Genomic DNA, 26,028 nt, shown 5'->3' with positions numbered 1-26,028 from the left:
AGTATGCAGACCTGATTCGGCGCACTCCCGTGAGCCTGCCGTTTGTTATTTTTCCTTTCTATTGAAAACGGTATTGTCCGGTTGAAATATTATTGATTATAAAGACAATAAACAACCTGAGGATTAATTATAAACATCGTTTGACATGTTTCGACGAACTTTACCTGTACTTTTAGTATGTATTCGTCTGCCTGTTGGGACCGCCTTGGAGCCATTGGATTACTGAACGCACCAACAAAACTGCGTTTTTGGGACATAAAGAGGGACTTTATCTTAATGAACAAAACAAACATTTACTGTGTATCTGGGAGTCTTGTGAATGCAACCACATGAAGATCAAAGGTAAGTGATTAATTTTATTGCTGTTTCTGACTTTAGTGACTCCTCTACTTGGCTGGTAAATGTTTGTATGCTTTTTTACATGGGGCGCTGTCCTATGCTTTCGCCGTAAAGCCTTTTTGAAATCTGACACAGCGGCTGGATTAACAAGAAGTTAATCTTTAAGTCGATGTATAACACTTGTATATTTTATGAATGCTTATTATGTGTATTTCTGTATTTTGAATTTGGCGCTCTGCAATTTTACCCGGATGTTGGCCAGGTGGGACGCTAGCCAGGTGGGACGCTAGTCCCACATACCCAACAGATGATAAAAAGGATAAACATTCACATTCAACACCATGGGCAAGAAAAACATATATACATTGGCCATGCTGTCAATCCAGAATGACTTCTGCTGCATTCAAAACAACTGGAAACTCAGAAATCTCAGACTTCAGTGAGTTCAAGGCAACTGGGATGAGCTCCGACTGGAAAAACTGGACCGAGGTGATGGGGGACAGACTGGTGGACCGAGGTGATGGAGGACAGACTGGTGATGGGAGACAAACTGGCGGACCAGAATACAGTGCGCAGAACATTGATGTAGCATGGGAAATGTTCCCCATCTCCTCAAAAGTATATCTGTCATTGCAAATGTTAGACTCCACTCTGAGGGACGTCGTTCTGCAGGTTGAAACATCGTGAGATTGTAGACTCCTAAATTGATAGTGCAGTTTGTTTAGGCAATTTTACAGCTAACTAGCTTCGTTACATGTTGATATTGTCTTGGTATTATTGTCTGAAGCTAGCTAGCCAGCCCATAGCTAGCTAGCTAGCCAGCCCTAGCTAACCAGCCCATAGCTAGCTAGCTAGCCAGCCCTAGCTAGCCAGCCCATAGCTAGCTAGCTAGCCAGCCCAGAGCATTGCATTGCGGTTTCTGCAGTCGACTTGAGCTGCAACAGATTTCCACAACAATATTCCATGTTGCTACCAACCTTATCATAAAGCCAAAATGAAACATGTGTTCACAAAAAATATTGTTCTCACATATTAGTGATATTTAACACTGTAAATGAAAGGAATGAGTGGTTTGGGTGCAAAACTAACTCCACCAACATTACATCTGTGTCCTACCATGACAGGAACCAAAAACATAATATAAAATAGTAATGATAATACAAAGTTAAGTATTATATCTCTATTTCGTATGTTTCTGCACAAACTGTAACACTGTAACACGTTAATAAAGCAGCTCACTGTTCGAGTGTTGGCATTTATTTCCTACGACAACCGAGAAACCACGACAACCGAGAAACCACGACAACAGAGAAACCGCGACTACCGAGAAACCGCGACTACCGAGAAACCGCGACTACCGAGAAACCGCGACTACCGAGAAACCGCGACTACCGAGAAACCGCGACTACCGAGAAACCGCGACAACCGAGAAACCGCGACAACCGAGAAACCGCGACAACCGAGAAACCGCGACTACCGAGAAACCGCGACTACCGAGAAACCGCGACAACCGAGAAACCGCGACTACCGAGAAACCGCGACTACCGAGAAACCGCGACAACCGAGAAACCGCGACAACCGAGAAACCGCGACTACCGAGAAACCGCGACTACCGAGAAACCGCGACTACCGAGAAACCGCGACTACCGAGAAACCGCGACTACCGAGAAACCGCGACTACCGAGAAACCGCGACTACCGAGAAACCGCGACTACCGAGAAACCGCGACTACCGAGAAACCGCGACTACCGAGAAACCGCGACTACCGAGAAACCGCGACAACCGAGAAACCGCGACTACCGAGAAACCGCGACTACCGAGAAACCACGACAACCGAGAAACCACGACTACCGAGAAACCACGACAACCGAGAAACCGCGACTACCGAGAAACCGCGACAAGCGAGAAACCGCGACTACCGAGAAACCGCGACAAGCGAGAAACCACGACAAGCGAGAAACTACGACAACCGAGAAACCACGACAACCGAGAAACCACGACAACCGAGAAACCACGACAAGCGAGAAACTACGACAACCGAGAAACCACGACAACCGAGAAACCACGACAACCGAGAAACCACGACAAGCGAGAAACTACGACAACCGAGAAACTACGACAACCGAGAAACTCAGGATAGGATCAACTAGGAAATCATGGTGTAACGTGAGCACCAACATCCTGGGGTTGAGGATAGACAAAATAAAGCACTTGAGAGTAGGAAACGAAATCGAAACCGTTAAGATTTGAAAAGTCGTGTTGTGTATATGCCCAGCGTTAGGCGAACTGAAAGTGTGTTGAAAACAGTCGGGGAGGTTGACAACCTCCTCTATCTAGCTCAGCTCCTGTCATATGCAGACGGAACGAGCGCCTAGCTCTGTGACCGGCTCTGCGACCGGCTCTGTGACTCAATGCTATGGAGATCCACCTCTGTGACCAGCGGTCGGAAGGACACAGATGAGTGTGTGATCGTGGCTTGGTTCAGGGGCGAGTGAGTAGGTGACTCAGCGATGAGTCAAAGCTTAGCCAAAGAGAACTCACCCTTCCACATAACAACGCCTTTCAGAGAAACTCACCAAGACACAAACACACCCTAGCCCAGTCTCAGACTGACTACCTCTCTACCACACGGCTCACTAGTGAGAGGGGTTGAGGGTGTGGAACAGAGTGACTATCTGTCTCTACCACACGGCTCACTAGTGAGAGAGATTGAGGGTGTGGAATTCCACATTGGTTAGCTTTCTTCATGTAATGTGGACCAGATAAACCATATCAGGCTTGAAGGAACAAAGAAGACCAGAAATCTCTCCAAATTTCAACGTCCTATTCTCAGCATGTAGGCCCGTTTCCCCATCGTTCACTTAGCTAGCATGCTAATGTGCATGTGTGCCAGTAAGTTACACTGCAAAGTGGCTGTGAAAATGGAAAAGAGGAGCGGAGAAACAGAGCAGATGGAGTGAGAGAGTAGCCTCAATAGTTCTCCCTTGGCTTCTCGCTGGGCTTCTCGCTGGGCTTCTCCCTGGGCTTCTCCCTGGGCATAGACACCAGCTCAGGGAGAACTGAGAGTAGAGAGAGCTCGTCAGGAAGTTTCCTGTGTTTATGCCTGCCTATCTGTCTGCCCGGGTGGCTATTTGTCTGCCTACCTGCCTGGCTATTTGTCTACCGGCCTAGCTATCAGTCTGTCTGCCTGCATGCCTGGCGGCAGACTCTGTGTGTAGTTGTGTTAGGTGATAAGTGAAGTGAGTGCAGGGCAGGGCACACTTTCACGGCATGCTTGCTCCTCCCCCTCCCCCAGTGTAACCACAGCCTTCCTCCAGCCCACACCCTTTTGTCTCACTGCTGACAGCACGCTTTGCACCAGCTGGGTTGCAGGCAGGCACACAGACAGACAGGCAGACAGGCAGACAGGCAGACAGGCAGAGACAGAAGAGACAAACAGAGATAGGAGAGAGAGAGAGACTCGATTTTGATCAACTCCCATATCTACTGGGTGAAATATCACAATTATTTATATTTATGTTTATTTATTTTCCCTTTTGTACTTTAACCATTTGAACATGGTCTATATTTTGAGGAAATGAAGGCTTAGATTTGAAATTTTTCAACAACAAAAAATGTGGCGTAAAAAAAGGCTTTGATTACTGGATAAACAGATGGAAAGGGGGGGGGGGGGGGGGGGGGGGGGGTCTTAGTAAACATCAAAACTCATAATTCCGTTCCCAAATGTAAAAAAATCTGTAACGGAATAACAGCAACTGAATTGGCTACAATGTGAAATCAATAATAGTCACAAACCACAGTTGGGTCACCTGCTACTGTCTTCCCTTCCACTGGTACACTGCTATATTCAGCTCATAACTGTCTCCTGCTACGGTCTTCTTCCACTGGTATACTGCTATATTCAGCTCATAACTGTCTCCTGCTACGGTCTTCTTCCACTGGTATACTGCTACATTCAGCTCATAACTGTCTCCTGCTACTGTCTTCCCTTCCACTGGTATACTGCTATATTCAGCTCATAACTGTCTCCTGCTACTGTCTTCCCTTCCACTGGTATACTGCTATATTCAGCTCATAACTGTCTCCTGCTACTATCTTCCGTTCTACTGGTATACTGCTATATTCAGCTCATAACTGTCTCCTGCTACTGTCTTCACTTCCACTGGTATACTGCTATATTCAGCTCATAACTGTCTCCTGCTACTGTCTTCCCTTCCACTGGTATACTGCTACATTCAGCTCATAACTGTCTCCTGCTACTGTCGTCCCTTCCACTGGTATACTGCTACATTCAGCTCATAACTGTCTCCTGCTACTGTCTTCTTCCACTGGTATACTGCTACATTCAGCTCATAACTGTCTCCTGCTACTGTCTTCTTCCACTGGTATACTGCTATATTCAGCTCATAACTGTCTCCTGCTACTGTCTTCCCTTCCACTGGTATACTGCTATATTCAGCTCATAACTGTCTCCTGCTACTGTCTTCCCTTCCACTGGTATACTGCTATATTCAGCTCATAACTGTCTCCTGCTACTGTCTTCCCTTCCACTGGTATACTGCTATATTCAGCTCATAACTGTCACCTGCTACTGTCTTCCATTCCACTGGTATACTGCTATATTTCAGCTCATAACTGTTTACGTCTTTCTGTTGGTCAAACCAAGAGTGGCAAACAGACTGAGTAAGGACGACAACACCTCTCTCTCTCTCTCTACTTTTCTTTATGAGCGAGAGAGAGAACAGTATATTGTACTGTAGTCTACTGTACTGAACTCTACTCCATTAAAGATGCAGCCATTACCTAGTACGCCAGTCAGGCAGATAGACAGCACACAGTGACATGTGGGTCAGTAGCTTAGCGCTGTGCCGAGCAGAGAGAGAGAGAGAAAGAGGGTTGTGAGGATCAGTGAACTGCACCGTGGCTCTAAGCTACAGTACAGTCCAGTACAGCCTGAACAACCCACTGAGGTGAGTGAACCAACCTGAAGCCAGCCAGCGCTCGCTATAGCACAGTTAGCCCTTCACTTCAGTCGCCACCACACAGCTGGTTTTCACACTCACATAGAGTTGTCTTTTCAAAATGGCCGTGGCGACTCTCTCTCTCTGCTACGTCTCCCTCCACACTTCCGCTTAAACAGACTGACTAACAATGGACTTGTTGTGTGAACAGATAAAATGGCAGATTTAGGCCTACATACTCATTGATAATCAGTGTTAAATACAGCCTAAAGTCCCAGCATTTTGCAGCATAGGGCCAAGGCCTAAACGAGAGAAAACAAACATAGAAACTGTCAATGTTATGGGGGTTGCGTGTTCAAATCAAATCAAATGTCATTTGTCACATGCTTCGTAAACAACAGGTGTAGACCAGTGGCGGTCGGTGCCAATTAAAGACGAGGGAGGACGAGTTTAGTTTTTTTTTTTTTAAATGAGCATGGCCTTATTTCTATTACAGCATATTGGATGACTGTCATTCACATTCCATTCACCCAGCTCAATGTAACATCCATAGAGGCTACTACATGATACTTGAATTTTCCCTATACAAAATCAGGAGGTTGCTACAACCTAGCCTACGAAGGAAAGTTTACAACATAAGTGCACACAGGTCGAGAGAAAGAGTAGGCTAATCAACGTAACAGACACATTCAATACCGCCTTGCACACTGTTGCCTGTGTCTACTTGACTTAGGGTGTAATCATGAGTCCAACAGTTGAAAACGAACGTTTTCAATTGGACACATTGAGGGTATCTTTATCCCCGTTTCGTTCTGTATGCTTACGTTTAAGAAACGTTTTTCAACAGAATCGACAGAATGAATACAACCCTGATCACCAGCAAACGCAGTTCACTTTCATAGCAGCCACGTACGAACAGCATATATATAAATAACTCCTTCTCGCATCTATGCGCTCTCCTCCTCTCACCTTTTCCCTTCGCTTGTGGACTTCCGTGCACAAGACAACAGCTGTCTGTGACCAAGTGGGAAAACCTTTCCAAGCCAAACTTTCATACAATAACCACTAAACACAGACTACATCTTTGTCACTATATTAGCTAACGTCATAGTCAACATGGCTACTAGAACTGTACAGTGTACAGCAAGCAGTTTAGCAGTTATACCGCCGGGCCCTGTGGCAATAAATTAATAAAACCAAAAGCTTACCTTGACTTGGAAGAGTTATAGCTTTGAAAAGCCATAGCCAGCTAGCTAACATAGCACATCCCTAACTGTTTGAGCTGCGTGTTTAAGTTGGCTGAACTAGCTAGCTGCATTCGCTACCTAGGTACAGTGCATTCATTAAGTATTCAGACCCCGTCCCATTTTCCACATTTTGTTACATTTTAGAATAAGGCGGAAACGTATCAAATAAATAAAAGTCCTCTTCAATCTACACACAATACCCTATAATGACAAAGCAAAAACAGGTTTGTCGAAATCCTTGTAAATGTATAAAAATGGAAAAACAGAAATACCTTATTTACATAGGAATTCAGACTATTTGCTATGAGACTCGAAATTGAGCTCAGGTGCATCCTGTATCCATTGATCATCCTTGAGATGTTTCTACAACTTGATTGGAGTCAACCTGTGGTAAATTCAATCGATTGAACATCATTTGGAAAGGCACACACCTGTCTATATAAGGTCTCACAGTTGACAGTGCATGTCAGAGCAGAAACCAAGCCATGAGGTCGAAGGAATTGTCTGTAGAGCTCTGAGACAGGATTGTGTCGAGAAACATATCTGGGGAAGGGTAACAAAAAAGTTCTGCAGCATTGAAGGTTCCCAAGAACACAATGGCCTCCATTATTCTTAAATGGAAGAAGTTTGGAACCACCAAGACTCTTCCTAGAGCTCACCGCCCGGCCAAATTGAGCAATTGAGGGAGAAGGGCCTTGGTCAGGGAGGTGACCAAGAATCCGATGGTCACTCTGACAGAGCTTCAGAGGTCCTCTGTGGAGATGGGAGAACCTTCCAGAATGACAACCATCTCTGCACCACTCCACCAATCAGGCCTTTATGGTAGAGTGGCCAGACAGAAGTCACTCCTCGGTAAAAGGCACATAACAGCCCGCTTGGAGTTGCCAAAAGACACCTAAAGGACTCTCAGACCATCAGAAACAAGATTGAACTCTTTGGCCTGAATGCCAAGCGTCACGTCTGGAGGAAACCTGGCACCATCCCTACGGTGAAGCATGGTGGTGGCAGCATCATGCTGTGGGACTGTTTTTCAGCGGCAAGGGGTACCAGTACTGAGTAATGATAACTAGGCTATATACAAGGGGTACCAGTACTGAGTAATGATAACTAGGCTATATACAAGGGGTACCAGTACTGAGTAATGATAACTAGGCTATATACAAGGGGTACCAGTACTAATGATAACTAGGCTATATACAAGGGGTACCAGTACTGAGTAATGATAACTAGGTTATATACAAGGGGTACCAGTACTAATGATAACTAGGCTATATACAAGGGGTACCAGTACTAATGATAACTAGGCTATATACAAGGGGTACCAGTACTGAGTAATGATAACTAGGTTATATACAAGGGGTACCAGTACTAATGATAACATGGCTATATACAAGGGGTACCAGTACTGAGTAATGATAACATGGCTATAGACAAGGGGTACCAGCACTGAGTAATTTATAACTTGGCTATATACAAGGGGTACCAGTACTAATGATAACTAGGCTATATACAAGGGGTACCAGTACTGAGTAATGATAACTAGGCTATATACAAGGGGTACCAGTAGTAATGATAACTAGGCTATATACAAGGGGTACCAGTACTGAGTAATGATAACTAGGCTATATACAAGGGGTACCAGTACTGAGTAATGATAACTAGGCTATATACAAGGGGTACCAGTACTGAGTAATGATAACATGGCTATAGACAAGGGGTACGTGTACCGAGTCAATGTGCAGGTGTAGTAGGTAATTGAGGTAAATAAGTAAATATAGGTATTAGTTAGGTGTAAACAACAGCCATCAGGATAGATAATAAACAGTAGCAGCAGTGTATGTGATGAGTCAACGCAGAAAAGGTCACTGCAGATTCCGCTCCAGTCATTACCACGAGCCCGTCCTCCCCTAATTAAGGTGTCACCAGCCTCCTGTGGTAGATACGTACAAATAACTAGGAATAAAGTAACAGATGGTCAATAGTAGCAGCAGCAGCGTATGTGATGAGTCAACGCAGAAAAGGTCACTGCAGATTGTCCGGGTAGCTATTTAACTATTGAACTAACTATTTAGCAGTCTTATTTCGCTGTGGGGTTAGAAGCTGTTCAGGGTCCTGTCAGTTCCAGACTTGGTGCATAGATTGCCGTGCGGTAGCAGAGAAACAGTATATAACTTTGGTGGCTGGAGTCTTTGACCCTTTTTAGGGCCTTCCTCTGACACCGCCTGGTGTAGAGGTCCTGGATGGCAGGTAGCTCAGACCCAGTGATGTACTGGGCTGTACGGACTACCCTCTGTAGCGCCTTGCGGTCGGATACCAAGCAGTTGCCAGTTACCAAACCAATGAGTAGTAGCCTACACCTGGTCACATGGTTTCATTCTATAGCCCGGTAAGCATGGTCACATGTTGTTCTGTAGCATCTCTTTCAGCTTCACAGTCAGGCAGAGCGAGGCTCTCTGTGTGTCTGTGTCTGTGTGTGTGTGTGTGTGTGTGTGTGTGTGTGTGTGTGTGTGTGTGTGTGTGTGTGTGTGTGTGTGTGTGTGTGTGTGTGTGTGTGTGTGTGTCTGTGTGTGTCTGTGTGTGTGTGTCTGTGTGTGTGTGACCTAGCACTGAGTAGTAGTAATCCCATAACCTCTGATATTTACTACTGACCTCAGTTACTGTTCTACAAACCTCTGAGGGCAAAGAGTCTAATCATTCACTCTCACTCTGAAGAGATTCAATTCACCTCAAGAGTCTAGTCGTTCAGTCTCACTCTGAAGAGATTCAATTCACCTCAAGAGTCCAGTCGTTCACTCTCACTCTGAAGAGATTCAATTCACCTCAAGAGTCTAGTCGTTCAGTCTCACTCTGAAGAGATTCAATTTACCTCAAGAGGCTAGTCGTTCAGTCTCACTCTGAAGAGATTCAATTCACCTCAAGAGTCTAGTCATTCAGTCTCACTCTGAAGAGATTCAATTCACCTCAAGAGTCTAGTCATTCAGTCTCACTCTGAAGAGATTCAATTTACCTCAAGAGTCTAGTCGTTCAGTCTCACTCTGAAGAGATTCAATTCACCTCAAGAGTCTAGTCGTTCACTCTCACTCTGAAGTGATTCAATTCACCTCAAGAGTCTAGTCGTTCACTCTCACTCTGAAGAGATTCAATTCACCTCAAGTTTCCTTTCAAGTGTCAACAATGGCGAGTAGGCCCACTTCACTTAGAGAACAACTACTCATAAAAACATGTTTGTCACAAACCTTATCCACTTAGCCTAACACACAGAGCCCGATCCCACAGTCTCACAACAGCCGACTCTCGCCCTCTGCCTCAGATACCTGTATTCAGTCCTGCCTACCTTCCCACAGGAACTCCATCGCTGGGGCTGACTGAGGTGATGTGGGAACAAGACAGGAACATCTCTGGGACTGACTGAGGTGATGTGGGAACAAGACAGGAACATCTCTGGGACTGACTGAGGTGATGTGGGAACAAGACAGGGACATCTCTGGGACTGACTGAGGTGATGTGGGAACAAGACAGGAACATCTCTGGGACTGACTGAGGTGATGTGGGAAGAAGACAGGAACATCTCTGGGACTGACTGAGGTGATGTGGGAACAAGACAGGAACATCTCTGGGACTGACTGAGGTGATGTGGGAAGAAGACAGGAACATCTCTGGGACTGACTGAGGTGATGTGGGAAGAAGACAGGAACATCTCTGGGACTGACTGAGGTGATGTGGGAAGAAGACAGGAACTCCATCTCAAATCAAATCAAATGTTATTTGTCACATGCGCCGAATACAACAAGTGTAGTAGACCTTACAGTGAAATGCTTACTTAACGCTCTTGATTAAGGGCATGTAAGTTTAAAAAAAATGTAAATAAAAGTAACAAATAATTCAACAGCAGCAGTAAAATAACAATAGCGAGGCTATATACAGGAGGTACCGGTACAGAGTCAATGTGGAGGCTACATACAGGGTGTACCTGTACAGAGTCAATGTGGAGGTTATATACAGGGGGTACCGGTACAGAGTCAATGTGGAGGTTATATACAGGGGGTACCTGTACAGAGTCAATGTGGAGACTATATACAGGGGGTACCGGTACAGAGTCAATGTGGAGGCTATATACAGGGGGTACCGGTACAGAGTCAATGTGGAGGCTACATACAGGGTGTACCTGTACAGAGTCAATGTGGAGGCTATATACAGGGGGTACCGGCACAGAGTCAATGTGGAGGCTATATACAGGGGGTACCGGTACAGAGTCAATGTGGAGGCTATATACAGGGGGTACTGGTACAGAGTCAACGTGGAGGCTATATACAGGGGGTACCGGTAAAGAGTCAACGTGGAGACTATATACAGGGGGTACAGGTACAGAGTCAATGTGGAGACTATATACAGGGGGTACTGGTACAGAGTCAATGTGGAGGCTATATACAGGGGGTACCGGTACAGAGTCAATGTGGAGGCTACATACAGGGTGTACCTGTACAGAGTCAATGTGGAGGCTACATACAGGGGGTACCGGTACAGAGTCAATGTGGAGGCTATATACAGGGGGTACCGGTACAGAGTCAATGTGGAGGCTATATACAGGGGGTACCGGTACAGAGTCAATGTGGAGGCTATATACAGGGGGTTCCGGTACAGAGTCAATGTGGAGGCTATATACAGGGTGTTACGGTACAGAGTCAATGTGGAGGCTATATACAGGGGGTACTGGTACAGAGTCAATGTGGAGGCTATATACAGGGGGTACTGGTACAGAGTCAATGTGGAGGCTATATACAGGGGGTACCGGTACAGAGTCAATGTGGAGGCTATATACAGAGGGTTCCGGTACAGAGTCAATGTGGAGGCTATATACAGGGGGTACTGGTACAGAGTCAATGTGGAGGCTATATACAGGGGGTACTGGTACAGAGTCAATGTGGAGGCTATATACAGGGGGTACCGGTACAGAGTCAATGTGGAGGCTATATACAGGGGGTTCCGGTACAGAGTCAATGTGGAGGCTATATACAGGGGGTACCGGTACAGAGTCAATGTGGAGGTTATATACAGGGTGTACCGGTACAGAGTCAATGTGGAGACTATATACAGGGTGTTACGGTACAGAGTCAATGTGGAGGCTATATACAGGGTGTTACGGTACAGAGTCAATGTGGAGGCTATATACAGGGTATTACGGTACAGAGTCAATGTGGAGGCTATATACAGGGGGTACCGGTACAGAGTCAATGTGGAGGCTATATACAGGGGGTACCGGTACAGAGTCAATGTGGAGGCTATATACAGGGTGTTACGGTACAGAGTCAATGTGGAGACTATATACAGGGTGTTACGGTACAGAGTCAATGTGGAGGCTATATACAGGGGGTACCGGTACAGAGTCAATGTGGAGGCTATATACAGGGGGTACTGGTACAGAGTCAATGTGGAGGCTATATACAGTTGGTACTGGTACAGAGTCAATGTGGAGGCTATATACAGGGGGTACCGGTACAGAGTCAATGTGGAGGCTATATACAGGGGGTACTGGTAGAGTCAATGTGGAGGCTATATACAGGGGGTACCGGTACAGAGTCAATGTGGAGGCTATATACAGAGGGTACCGGTACAGTTTCAATGTGGAGGCTATATACAGGGGGTACCGGTACAGTTTCAATGTGGAGGCTATATACAGGGGGTACTGGTACAGAGTCAATGTGGAGGCTATATACAGGGGGTACCGGTACAGAGTCAATGTGGAGACTATATACAGGGGGTTCCGGTACAGAGTCAATGTGGAGGCTATATACAGGGTGTTACGGTACAGAGTCAATGTGGAGGCTATGTGACTATGTGACTAAAGTGACTATGTATAGATTATAAACAGAGAGTAGCAGCAGCGTAAAACAGGGGTCTGGAAAGCCCTTTGATTAGCTGTTCAGGAGTCTTGTGGCCTGGGGGTAGAAGCTGTTAAGAAGCCCTTTGGACCTCGATTTGGAGTTCTGGTACCACTTGCCATGCGGAAGCAGAGAGAACAGTCTATGGTGGCTGGAGTCGTTAACAATTTTTAGGGCCTTCCTCTGACACGGCCTGGTATAGAGGTCCTGGGTGGCAGGAAGCTCGGCCCCAGTGATGTACTGGGTCGTACGCACTACACTCTGTAGCGCCTTGCGGTCGGAGGCCAAGCAGTTGCCGTACCAGGCTGACTGAGGGGATGTGTGAAGAACATCGGATCAGAATGACTCGAACCCTGACTGAGTCATAATAACAACATCACTAGCAGGGGTCTGTGTCCCTGTGTCCCAAATGACACCCTATTCTCTAGATAGTGCACTACTTTTGACGAGGGTCCATAGGGCTGTGGTCAAAAGTAGTGCGCTGTGTAGGGAATAGGGTGTGATTTAGGACACAACTCATGGCTGAGTCATAACAAACATCACTATCAAGACTAGAGGCTGAAGAGAAGCGGAAATATATACTTCAGGGATTGCTGACGACCTCCCCACACAGCCACATGTCATTCCATGGACTAGCCTAGTACTAGGCCTGTCCTCTCCTGAGGCTAAAGCTCCATTATACAACAACACAGTTTATGGGAATACTGAACTAGCATAATGAACTAGCATAATGAACTAGCATACTAAACTAGCATACTAAACTAGCATACTAAACTAGCATACTAAACTAGCATACTAAACTAGCATACTAAACTAGCATAGTGAACTAGCATAGTGAACTAGCATAGTGAACTAGCATAGTGAACTAGCATAGTGAACTAGCATACTGAACTAGCATACTGAACTAGCATACTGAACTAGCATACTGAACTAGCATACTGAACTAGCATACTGAACTAGCATACTGAACTAGCATACTGAACTAGCATACTGAACTAGCATACTGAACTAGCATACTGAACTAGCATACTGAACTAGCATAATGAACTAGCATAATGAACTAGCATACTGAACTAGCATACTGAACTAGCATACTGAACTAGCATACTGAACTAGCATACTGAACTAGCATACTGAACTAGCATACTGAACTAGCATAATGAACTAGCATACTGAACTAGCATACTGAACTAGCATACTGAACTAGCATACTGAACTAGCATACTGAACTAGCATACTGAACTAGCATAATGAACTAGCATAATGAACTAGCATAATGAACTAGCATACTGAACTAGCATACTGAACTAGCATACTGAACTAGCATAATGAACTAGCATACTGAACTAGCATACTGAACTAGCATACTGAACTAGCATACTGAACTAGCATACTGAACTAGCATAATTCTAAGAATAGATTTTCTTTTCTTTCTGGAAGTCAGCTGGTCAACAAAACATAATCTCCTCATGGAACTCGGTACAAACACATCGTTTTCATGGAACTCAGACATGTTGACTGTATTATTGGTTCATTCCACAGACTTCAGGTTCATTCAGTACTGTGTACAAAACAACATGGAGAAGGCATGAAGGTAGGAGCAGAACAATAAACACAGAGAGGGAGGTGGCGGACCGTGAGCCACAGGTAGCCTACGCCAAGACCCAGATATCACTGACAGGCTACCCAGACTGACCTAGCTTTGATATGAAAAGGACGAGCGTCAGTCTGTGATCTAAGATCAGTTTGAGAGGGAGAAATGAGGGCAGGAAGTGGGCTTGACCTCTTCATTTGATCCCAGGTGTGAAGAGAAGCCATGCAGCATATGGCTGGGGAGCGAGTACAGTTAACCTAGCTTGCTGAGTGAGCAGGGGGGGGGGGGGGGGGGGACATTAACACGAGCACCAACCAACAGTGTGGGGTCTTTTTACAACCCTACCCTCCCCGACACACAGCCACAACCACAGACAGCACCTTAAACAAACCCACCCAACACCCCTCCCCCAACAGCCCACGCACCAACGACATGCAAAGAACTTGCTTTGTGAACGAGGGGATGGTGGCTGGAAGGGGGTGGAGGGGGGGGCAGGTTTTGGGAGTGGGGACAGTGGGGGGTCTTGGATAGTTAAGTGGCTTCACTGCAGTTGAACTGTGTTTTCAAATTAAATAAAAACATATTTTTTTAATATATATATTTATGTATATATATATTTATGTATTTTTACAAGGGGAAACCCGGCCGACAATATTTTCTACACAACCTCAGTGCTTCAGGTTATTCTATAAATCTAGTCATTGTTTGGTGAGACCACCTGGAATTATGGGATCAAAAGCTTCCGCTTAGCAACCAATCAGAGTGGATAGGTGCTGAGCTGCTGTGTGGCGTAGAATAGTCTGCTCTTCCTCAGTGTGTGTCCAGTCCCCGTTGTTGACAGCTCTCTCTCTCTCTCTCTCCATGAGAAGGGACAATCACAGAACCGGCCAGTCCCTATTGTTGGCAGCTCTCTCTCTCTCTCTCCATGAGAAGGGACAATCACAGAACCGGCCAGTCCCTGTTGTTGGCAGCTCTCTCTCTCTCTCTCCATGAGAAGGGACAATCACAGAGCCGGCCAGTCCCTGTTGTTGGCAGCTCTCTCTCTCTCTCCATGAGAAGGGACAATCACAGAGCCGGCCAGTCCCTGTTGTTGACAGCTCTCTCTCTCTCTCTCCATAAGAAGGGACAAACACAGAGCCGGCCAGTCCCTGTTGTTGGCAGCTCTCTCTCTCTCTCTCCATGAGAAGGGACAAACACAGAGCCGGCCAGTCCCTGTTGTTGACAGCTCTCTCTCTCTCTCTCCATGAGAAGGGACAATCACAGAGCCGGCCAGTCCCTGTTGTTGGCAGCTCTCTCTCTCTCTCTCTCTCCATGAGAAGGGACAATCACAGAGCCGGCCAGTCCCTGTTGTTGACAGCTCTCTCGCTCTCCATGAGAAGGGACAAACACAGAGCCGGCCAGTCCCTGTTGTTGACAGCTCTCTCTCTCTCTCTCTCCATGAGAAGGGACAAACACAGAGCCGGCCAGTCCCTGTTGTTGACAGCTCTCTCTCTCTCTCTCTCTCCATGAGAAGGGACAAACACAGAGCCGGCCAGTCCCTGTTGTTGACAGCTCTCTCTCTCTCTCTCCATGAGAAGGGACAATCACAGAGCCGGCCAGTACAGGATGTCAGAACCACCTAGATACACACTGACAAGGCCGCACCTGAGACTGTCCAAAGGCCTCGCTTGCTTTCACCACACTCTACAGTCTACACCATCACACAGTCGTACAAAACCACACACACACTCACTATCACAGGTCTACACACACCATCGAACAAGACCTTCACACTATCACACGAGAGCTACGCTACAAAGCTTTCACAGGTCTACAACAAACAAAAAAACGAACACCCCACGGCCAACACTTCTCACACGCTGCTGGGATCATAGCATTTGAATAAGAATGAGAGGCATGTTTTTCACCAGTGAGAGGGAGGGAGGGGTGTAGAGTACACAGGCAGGCAGGCTCATTGGCCCAGGCCCCAGGATGCAGCCGAAGTCACACTCCAGAGGCAATAGGCCAGCCCGAGGGCATTGCCTTCAAAACACTGAGCTGGGGGGGGGGGGCTAGTATGTTGTTTTCAGTTGTAAGTTGTTGTTCATGCTGATCATTACACAGAAGTATACTATAAAGCAGGATCAATGACTTAGCCAGCTAACTTGCCAAAATATCATTTTTATTTTATTTTAAAGATAAACTTGAAAATGGCCATGGTCTCTTTGACTCAACAACCCAAAGAAAACATATCTGAGTTTAGTTTTATGAACGAACCAAAACATCTAGTTGTAGTATACCACCCTGATCTTAGATCTACCTGGAAGACAAACGCTATCAATCCGTCTCAATCTGAATCTCCTCGAAGGGAGGAGAAAGAAATGCTTGTGCTGTGTTTCAGTCAGATTTTCCCAGGTGGAAGGAACGCACATGATCACAACACACACAAATGGTTTACAACTGTCATAGTTTTGATTATTTGAATCTTGACCCCCCCCCCAAACACAGGCACACATATAGTCAGCAACAAGTTGGACACCTTTTTTGAGGCCACAAACCAGACGGGGCCTGCATTGGGTAACCAATCAATGAGTTACTGAGGAAGGTGAAGGCCTACAGCAAAGCAGCAAAATGAAAAGATGAACTGTCATTTAGCTTTGAAGAGTCCCAAAAGCATAAACGCCAACTATAGCTTATAGACCATTTATGAAGGACCATGTTGTAAATTGCCAAGGAATTAGCCGCACAGATAATGTACTTTAGACAGAAGGCTGAGTTCCAATGGTTTAGCCTAGATTGCAAACAGAGTTTCAGTTTCAGAGGTGTCATTTATCAAGATCATCACTGTGTTTCTACCCCTGCATTGCTTGCTGTTTTGGGGTTTTAGGCTGGGTTTCTGTACAGCACTTTGAGATATCAGCTGATGTACGAAGGGCTATATAAATAAATTTAATTTGATTTGATCACGCATATCAATCACATGATGAGACACGGTCAAGAATGCAAGTGACCAAATAATAGTTTTCATAAATCAGAATCTCACTATCTCTTGTCTAAACTAAGATACATTTGAACTTCTGCTGGTAATACAAAGTGTGATACAATGTTGCCACTGTACTTGTGCCAAGTTGTGCAGTTTTTGATACAATGTTCACACACTGATAGCATAAAACTAGCAACATTGTGGCACTGAGTGTGAGTGGGTGTCCAAGCTTAAGGTTTAGCTAGCTAGTTAGCTTTAGCTCATACTTTTCTCCTTGGAAAATAGTTATTGTAGCTAATCAGACAACTAAGTAACTATCATAACTTGTGAACCTTTCAAGATAGATAACAGTACCCTTGGCTATCTTCATGATCGATCATTACCTGTAGTAATACACATCACACTTGCCAGCACTGAGCCCTGACTTCCGGATCACTTCTTCTTTTTTCCAACCCGGTGGCAGAGAGGGGCAATCCATCCTCTTCTTCTCCATAATCATCTAGCAATACTTTACGTTTGGGAATCACCCCAATCGTTATTCAAGACCGACGAAATAGCTAAAGAATACAACAACGTGTTAATAAATACAGCTGACCTGGCGATCTAACGTGAACGTGAAGCTACCTAAAAAAACGTTTCAACTGCTAACTACTTGAAACCAGAGCGAAACTAGGAACTTCTTATTTCCGCGATTTGTATCGAGGACTTTCGGTAGATAGATAACTATATCGTTGGTTTGACAGGTTTTCCCTCTTTGATCTTCAACTATCCAACTATGAGACACGGCAATTGTATCTCAGTACTCGACCGCGGCGGTGGCAGTGACGTTGAGATATTTCAGCACTTCCCACACACTGACCCAGCGCCTGGCAACCGCACCGCTCGCTACAGCAACGCCCCGCCTCTCTGGAACGTCCCGTCACTTCTCGCTTCCCCATAAGAGATCCTATTTCCAATTCCTAATTCTGTACGGGGTTCCTCCCTTCCTAGGCGGTGATGCAACATTTACAGAGAAAACACCATTCTTATTCAGTAAAATATGAACCTAAAAAATAAAAAAAGTTATCAAGTTGAACCGTTTATTTCTGAAAATTCTTCAATTTGAATGTTTCTGCAAGTATTAGCATTGGCTTATACATAGCCGCGTGATGTAGGGGTGATGAGAGTGCTGCAAAACCAAGGCTCTAAAGATGCATCTCCTCTTTAAACTCCTCCCGATTATGAATGTTTTTTTCTGAGAATAGAGAAAAGTTCCTCACAAATGATGTGAACGGTGTAGTTGTATAGTCAGATTTGCTACTGCGGCGGCGCAGCAAAGCAACCTTCTGTATCGTTATTCATACAGAATTCTAACTCCATTGATAGCATAGTCTTACGCAGTCTTCAACATGGCTAGTCTATTTCTTATATTCAATTAATTCTACATTTTCGTCATGTCACCATTTCAGATCACGTCACCGTCTTGTCTTTAAATAGCTTCGCTCTCGCGCACACTCAAAACAATTTCTAACTGAAACCCAACCGTCTGGCTGAATAGTGGTAAAGGAGATACCATAGAAGATACCATGGGAGATACCATGGGAGATACCATACCATAGAAGATACCATGGGAGATACCATGGGAGATGCCATAAAATAGAAGATACCATGGGAGATACCATATAAAATACCATGGGAGATACCATGGGAGATACCATGGGAGATACCATACCATACAGAAGATACCATGGGAGATACCATGGCAGATACCATGGGAGATACCATACCATAGAAGATACCATGGGAGATACCATGGGAGATACCATACCATAGGAGATACCATGGGAGATACCATACCATAGGAGATACCATTAAAGATACCATGGGAGATACCATGGGAGATACCATACCATAGGAGATACCATGGGAGATACCATGGGAGATACCATACCATAGAAGATACCATGGGAGATACCATACCATAGGAGAAACCATGGGAGATACCATACCATAGAAGATACCATACCATGGGGGATACCATAGGAGATGCCATACCATGGGAGATACCATGGGAGATACCATACCATAGGAGACACCATGGGAGAAACCATACCATAGGAGATACCATGGGAGATACCATACCATAGGAGATACCATGGGAGATACCATAGGATATACCATACCATAGGAGATACCATGGGAGATACCATACCATAGGAGATACCATAAGAGATACCATGGGAGATACCATGGGAGGTACCATACCATGGGAGGTACCATGGGAGATACCATACCATAGGAGATACCATGGAAGATACCATACCATGGGAGATACCATGGGAGATACCATACCATAGGAGATGCCATACCATGGGAGATACCATGGGAGAAACCATACCATGGGAGATACCATACCATAGGAGATACCATGGGAGATACCATACCATAGGATATAACATATAAAATACCATACCATAGAAGATTCCATACCATGGGAGATACCATGGGAGATACCATACCATAGGAGATACCATGGGAGAAAAAATACCATGGGAGATACCATGGGAGAAACCATACCATAGGAGATACCATGGGAGATACCATACCATAGCAGATACCATACCATGGGAGATACCATAGGAGAGACCATACCATGGGAGAAACCATGGGAGATAGCATACCATAGGAGATACCATGGGAGATACCATACCATAGGAGATACCATGGGAGATACCATACCATAGGAGCTACCATACCATGGGAGATACCATGGGAGAAACCAAACCATGGGAGATACCATACCATAGGAGATACCATGGGAGATACCATACCATAGGAGATAACATATAAAATACCATGGGAGATACCATACCATAGGAGATACCATGGGAGAAACCATACCATGGGAGATACCATACCATAGGAGATACCGTGGGAGGTACCATAGGAGATACCATACCATAGGAGGTACAATAGGAGATACCATACCATGGGAGATACCATACCATAGGAGATGCCATGGGAGATACCATACCATAGGAGATACCATACCATGGGAGATACCATAGGAGATACCATACCATGGGAGATACCATGGGAGATACCATACCATAGAAGATACCATACCATGGGAGATACCATAGGAGATGCCATACCATGGGAGATACCATACCATAGGAGATACCATGGGAGATACCATACCATAGGAGATAACATATAAAATACCATGGGAGAAACCATACCACAGGAGATAACATATAAAATACCATGGGAGATACCCTACCATAGGAGATACCATGGGAGAAACCATACCATGGGAGATACCATACCATAGGAGATACCATGGGAGGTACCATAGGAGATACCATACCATAGGAGGTACCATAGGAGATGCCATACCATGTGAGATACCATACCATAAGAGATACCATGGGAGATACCATACCATGGGAGATACCATACCATAGGAGATACCATGGGAGATACCATACCATAGGAGGTACCATACCATGGGAGATACCATAGGAGATACCATACCATGGGAGATACCATGGGAAATACCATACCATAGGAGATACCATGGGAGATACCATACCATAGAAGATACCATACCATGGGGGATACCATAGGAGATGCCATACCATGTGAGAAACCATACCATGGGAGATACCATGGGAGATACCATACCATAGGAGATAACATATAAAATACCATGGGAGATACCATACCACAGGAGATAACATATAAAATACCATGGAAGATACCATACCATAGGAGATACCATGGGAGAAACCATACCATGGGAGATACCATACCATAGGAGATACCATACCAAGGGAGATACCATAGGAGAGACCATACCATGGGAGAAACCATGGTAGATAGCATACCATAGGAGATACCATGGGAGATACCATACCATAGGAGATACCATGGGAGATACCATTCCATAGGAGCTACCATACCATGGGAGATACCATGGGAGAAACCATACCATGGGAGATACCATACCATAGGAGATACCATGGGAGATACCATACCATAGGAGATAACATATAAAATACCATGGGAGATACCATACCATAGGCGATACCATGGGAGAATCCATACCATGGGAGATACCATACCATAGGAGATACCATGGGAGGTACCATAGGAGATACCATACCATAGGAGGTACCATAGGAGATACCATACCATGGGAGATACCATACCATAGGAGATGCCATGGGAGATACCATACCATAGGAGATACCATACAATGGGAGGTACCATAGGAGATACCATACCATGGGAGATACCATGGGAGATACCATACCATAGAAGATACCATACCATGGGAGATACCATAGGAGATGCCATACCATGGGAGATACCATACCATAGGAGATACCATGGGAGATAACATATAAAATACCATGGGAGATACCATACCACAGGAGATAACATATAAAATACCATGGGAGATACCATACCATAGGAGATACCATGGGAGAAACCATACCATGGGAGATACCATGGGAGATACCATACCATAGGAGATACCATACCATAAGAGATACCATGGGAGATACCATACCATGGGAGATACCATGGGAGGTACCATAGGAGATACCATACCATAGGAGGTACCATAGGAGATACCATACCATGGGAGATACCATGGGAGATACCATGGGAGAAACATACCATGGGAGATACCATGGGAGATACCATACCATAGGAGATACCATGGGAGATACCATGGGAGATACCATACCATGGGAGAAACCATACCATGGGAGATACGATACCATGGGACATACCATGGGAGATACGATACCATGGGAGGTACCATGGGAGGTACCATGGGAGGCAAGAGTAGTCGTAGACTTTGATAGTGTTTTACTTTTCTAAAGCACCCAGTTTGTGAAGTCTGCCTGCATGGCCACCTGGGTCGTATTCATTAGTGCACACTGTCGCAAAATACTTTTGTTAAAAATAAAAGTGTTTTTTTTAGGGAGTAGATCAGCTTTAATATTGTAGCTTCCATCAATGTAATTGTCTTCAGCATTTCCAATCACTCACATATCTCTTGTAAATATATACAGTGCTGTGAAAAAGTATTTGCCCCCTTCCTGATTTATTTTTATTACACATGTCACACTTAAATGTTTCAGATCAAACAAATGTAAATATTACACAAAGATAACCCAACTAAACACAAAATGCAGTTTTTAAGTGATGATTTTATTTATCAAGGGGAAAAAGCAATCCGAACATTCCTGGCCCTATGTGAAAAAGTAATTGCCTCCTACACCTAATAACTAGTTGTGCCACCCTCAGCAGCAACAACTGCAATCAAGCGTTTGCGATAACTGGCAATGAGTCTTTCATATCGCCTTGGAGGAATTTTGGCCCACTCTTCTTTGCAGAATTGTTTTAATTCAGCCACATTGGAGGGTTTTCGAGCACGAACCGACTTTTTAAGGTCAAGCCACAGCATTTCAATCGGATTCAAGTCCGGACTTTGACTAGGCCACTCCAAAACCTTTTTTTTTTTTACCATTCAGAGGCGGACTTGCTGGTGTGTTTTGGATCATTGTCCTGCTGCAGAACCCAAGTGCACTTCAGCTTGAGGTCACGAACATACGGCTGGACATTCTCCTTCAGGATGTTCTGGTAGAGAGCAGAATCCATGGTTCCGTCAACCACAGCAAGTCGTCCAGGTCCTGAAGCAGCAAAGCAGCCCCAGACCATCACACTACCACCACCATATTTGACTGTTGGTATGATGTTCTTTTTCTGAAATGCTGTGTTACTTTTACGCCAGATGTAACGGGACGCACACCTTCTAAAAAGTTAAACTTTTGCCCCGTCAGTCCATATAATATTTTCCCAAAAGTCTTGGGGATCATCAAGATGTTTTTTTGCCAAAAGTGAGACAAGCCTTTATGTTCTTTTTGGTCAGCAGTGGTTTTCACCTCGGAACTCTGCCATGGGTACCATTTTTGCCCAGTCTCTTTCTTCTGGTTGAGTCATGAGCACTGACCTTAACTGAGGCCAGTGAGGCCTGCAGTTCTTTTAGATGTTGTTGTGGGTTCTTTTGTGACCTCTTGGATGAGTCGTCGCTGCGCTCTTGGGGTAATTTTGGAAGGCCGGCCACTCCTAGGAAGGTTCACCACTGTTCCAAATGTTCTCCATTTGTGGATAATGTCTCTCACCGTGGAGCGCTGGAGTCCCAAAGCTTTAGAACTGGCTTTGTAGCCATTTCCAGGCTGATAGATGTCAATTACTTTGTTTCTCATCTGTTCCTGAATTTCTTTGGATCGCGCCATGATGTCTTGCTTTTTGAGATCTTTTGTCCTACTTCACTTTGTCAGACAGGTTCTATTTAAGTGATTTCTTGATTCAACAGGTCTGGCAGTAATTAGGCCTGGGTGTGGCTAGTGAAATTGAATTCAGCTTTACAAAACATGTGATTAACCACAGTAAATTAATGATTTAACAGGGGGGGGGGATTACTTTGTCACATAGGGCCATGAAGGTTCGGATAGCTTTTTAACCTTAATAAATAAAATTATCACTTATAAGCTGCATTTTGTGCTTAACTGGGTTATCTTTGTGTAATATTAAAATGTATTTGATGATCTGAAACATTTAAGTGTGACAAATGTGCAACAACAAAAAAAGAAATCAGGAAGGGGGCAATTACTTTTTCACAGCACTGTACACAGTACCAGTCAAACATTTGGACACACCTACTCATTCCAGGGTTTTTCTTTATTTTTACTATTTGTCTTTCCTGGATATTGCCACTATAGTGATCACTGCATCCAATGGGTACAGATACAGCTTTAGAACAGAGTTCTACTGTCACGCTGGTATAAAGGATTTGAGACCTGCGCTGGAATTTATTTACCTTTCTTTAATTTTACCTTTATTTAACTAGGCGTGTCAGTTAAAAACAAATTCGTATTTTCAATGACGGCCTAGGAACAGTGGGTTAACTGCCTTGTTCAGGGGCAGAAGACCTTGTCGGCTCGGGGATTAGATCTTGCAACCTTTCGGTTACTAGTCCAACACTCTAACCACGAGGCTACCTGCAAAATATACAATAGGGGTTTCTAATACACCTAAAACAAACACGTGTACAAAAATACTGGGCTGTGCCCAAACAAAGGAGCGAGGGTAAACCTCGTTGAACGATACGGGACGAGACCCGTAACACACAATCTATAAAACACGCAGCACAACAGCTGTACTAAAGCATAGGTGCTCACACCACCAACGGACATGGGAACAATCACCGACCGCCCAATAGAAACCAAAGGGGACACATATATACAAACACATTCAGTGGGACTAGGGGCCAGGTGTGCGTAATGAACGTTCCGGAGGGATCCGTGACATCTACAGCGTTAGTAGAAACGTGATCGATGCATGTGGATGATCTTGTTCCTGTAGTGTTTGTAAACAACCTGGTAGGTTTATTAATAACCTGAACCAGATCATCCTATCATCCTATTTTTTCAACTTAATTGAGGAAAATAAGAACAACCCCCCCCAAAAAATGTTTGATACTGTCGCAAAGCTAACTAAAATAGCAGCATTCCCCAAGAGAGAATGGCTTTCTCTTCAGCAGTGATAAATTCATGAACTTCTTTGAGGAAAAGATCATGATCATTAGAAAGCAAATGACGGACTCCTCTTTAAATCTGCGTATTTCTCCAAAGCTCAGTTGTCCTGAGTCTGCACAACACTGCCAGGACCTAGGATCAAGGGAGACACTCAAGTTTTTTTAATCCTATATATCTTGACACATTGATGAAAATAATCATGGCCTCTAAATCATCAAGCTGCATAGTGGACCCTATTCCAATTAAACAACTGAAAGAGCTGCTTCCTGTGCTTGGCCCTCCTATGTTGAACATAATAAACGGCTCCCTATCCACTGGATGTGTAGCAAACTCACTAAAAGTGGCAGTAATAAAGCTTCTCTTGAAAAAGCCAAACATTGACCCAGAAAATATAAAAACTATCGGTCTATATTGAATCTTCCATTCCTCTCAAAAAAAATTGGAAAAGCTGTTGCACAGCATCTCACTGACTTCCCGAAGACAAATAATGTATATGAAACGCTTCAGTCTGGTTTTAGACCCCATCATAGCACTGAGACGGTGGTAAATGTGGCAAATGACCTTTTAATTACCTTTTCAGACTGAGGCTCTGCATCTGTCCTCGTGCTCCTAGACCTTAGTGCTGCTTTTGACACCATCGATCACCACATTCTTTTGGAGAGATTGGAAACCCAAATTGCTCTACACAGACAAGGTCTGGCCTGGTTTAGATCTTATCTGTCGGAAAAATATCAGTTTGTCTCTGTAGATGGTTTGTCCTCTGACAAATCAACTGTACATTTCAGTGTTCCTCAAGGTTTCCTTTTTAGGACCACTATTGTTTTCACTATATATTTGACCTCTTGGGGATGTCATTCGGAAATATAATGTTAACTTTCACTGCTATGCGGACGACACACAGCTGTACATATTGATGAAACATGGTGAAGCCCCAACATTGCCGTCCCTGGAAGCCTGTGTTTCAGACATCAGGAAGAGGATGGCGGCAAATGTTCTACTTTTAAACTCGGACAAAACAGAGATGGTTGTTCTCGGTCCCAAGAAAAAAAGAGATCTGCTGTTGGCTCTGACAATTAATCTTGATGGTTGTACAGTCGTCTCAAATAAAACTGTGAAGGACCTCGGCGTTACTCTGGACCCTGATCTCTCTTTTGACGAACATAACAAGAATATTTCAAGGACAGCTTTTTCCCATCTTCGTAACATTGCAAAAATCTGAAACTTTCTGTCCTAAAATTACGCAGAAAAGTTAATCCATGCTTTTGTCACTTCTAGGTTAGACTACTGCAATGCTCTACCTTCCGGCTACCCGGATAAAGCAATAAATAAAATTCAGTTAGTGCTACACATGGCTGCTTGAATCTTGACTAGAACCAAAAAATGTGATCATATTACTCCAGTGCTAGCCTCTCTACACTGGCTTCCTGTTAAGGCTAGGGCTGATTTCA

The 26,028-nt window shown here is 44.6% G+C and overlaps 1 protein-coding gene across 2 annotated transcripts in view; it reads right to left on the bottom strand.

Moving 5' to 3' along the window:
• LOC129813088 (methyl-CpG-binding domain protein 2-like) overlaps positions 1-17,860 on the bottom strand; it is a 109,688-nt gene extending 91,828 nt beyond the window's left edge. For both annotated transcript variants that reach the window (XM_055865263.1, XM_055865272.1), the window contains exon 1: positions 17,366-17,860. In XM_055865263.1, coding sequence (XP_055721238.1) covers positions 17,366-17,481 — 116 coding nt within the window. In that variant the 5' untranslated portion in view covers positions 17,482-17,860. The remainder of the gene's footprint in view (positions 1-17,365) is intronic.
• Between the last annotated feature and the right edge of the window lie 8,168 nt (positions 17,861-26,028).

Source organism: Salvelinus fontinalis, chromosome 2 (assembly GCF_029448725.1).
Source record: "Salvelinus fontinalis isolate EN_2023a chromosome 2, ASM2944872v1, whole genome shotgun sequence".
In the NCBI taxonomy this organism is placed as follows: domain Eukaryota; kingdom Metazoa; phylum Chordata; class Actinopteri; order Salmoniformes; family Salmonidae; genus Salvelinus; species Salvelinus fontinalis.
This window is presented reverse-complemented; position numbering and strand designations above follow the sequence as displayed.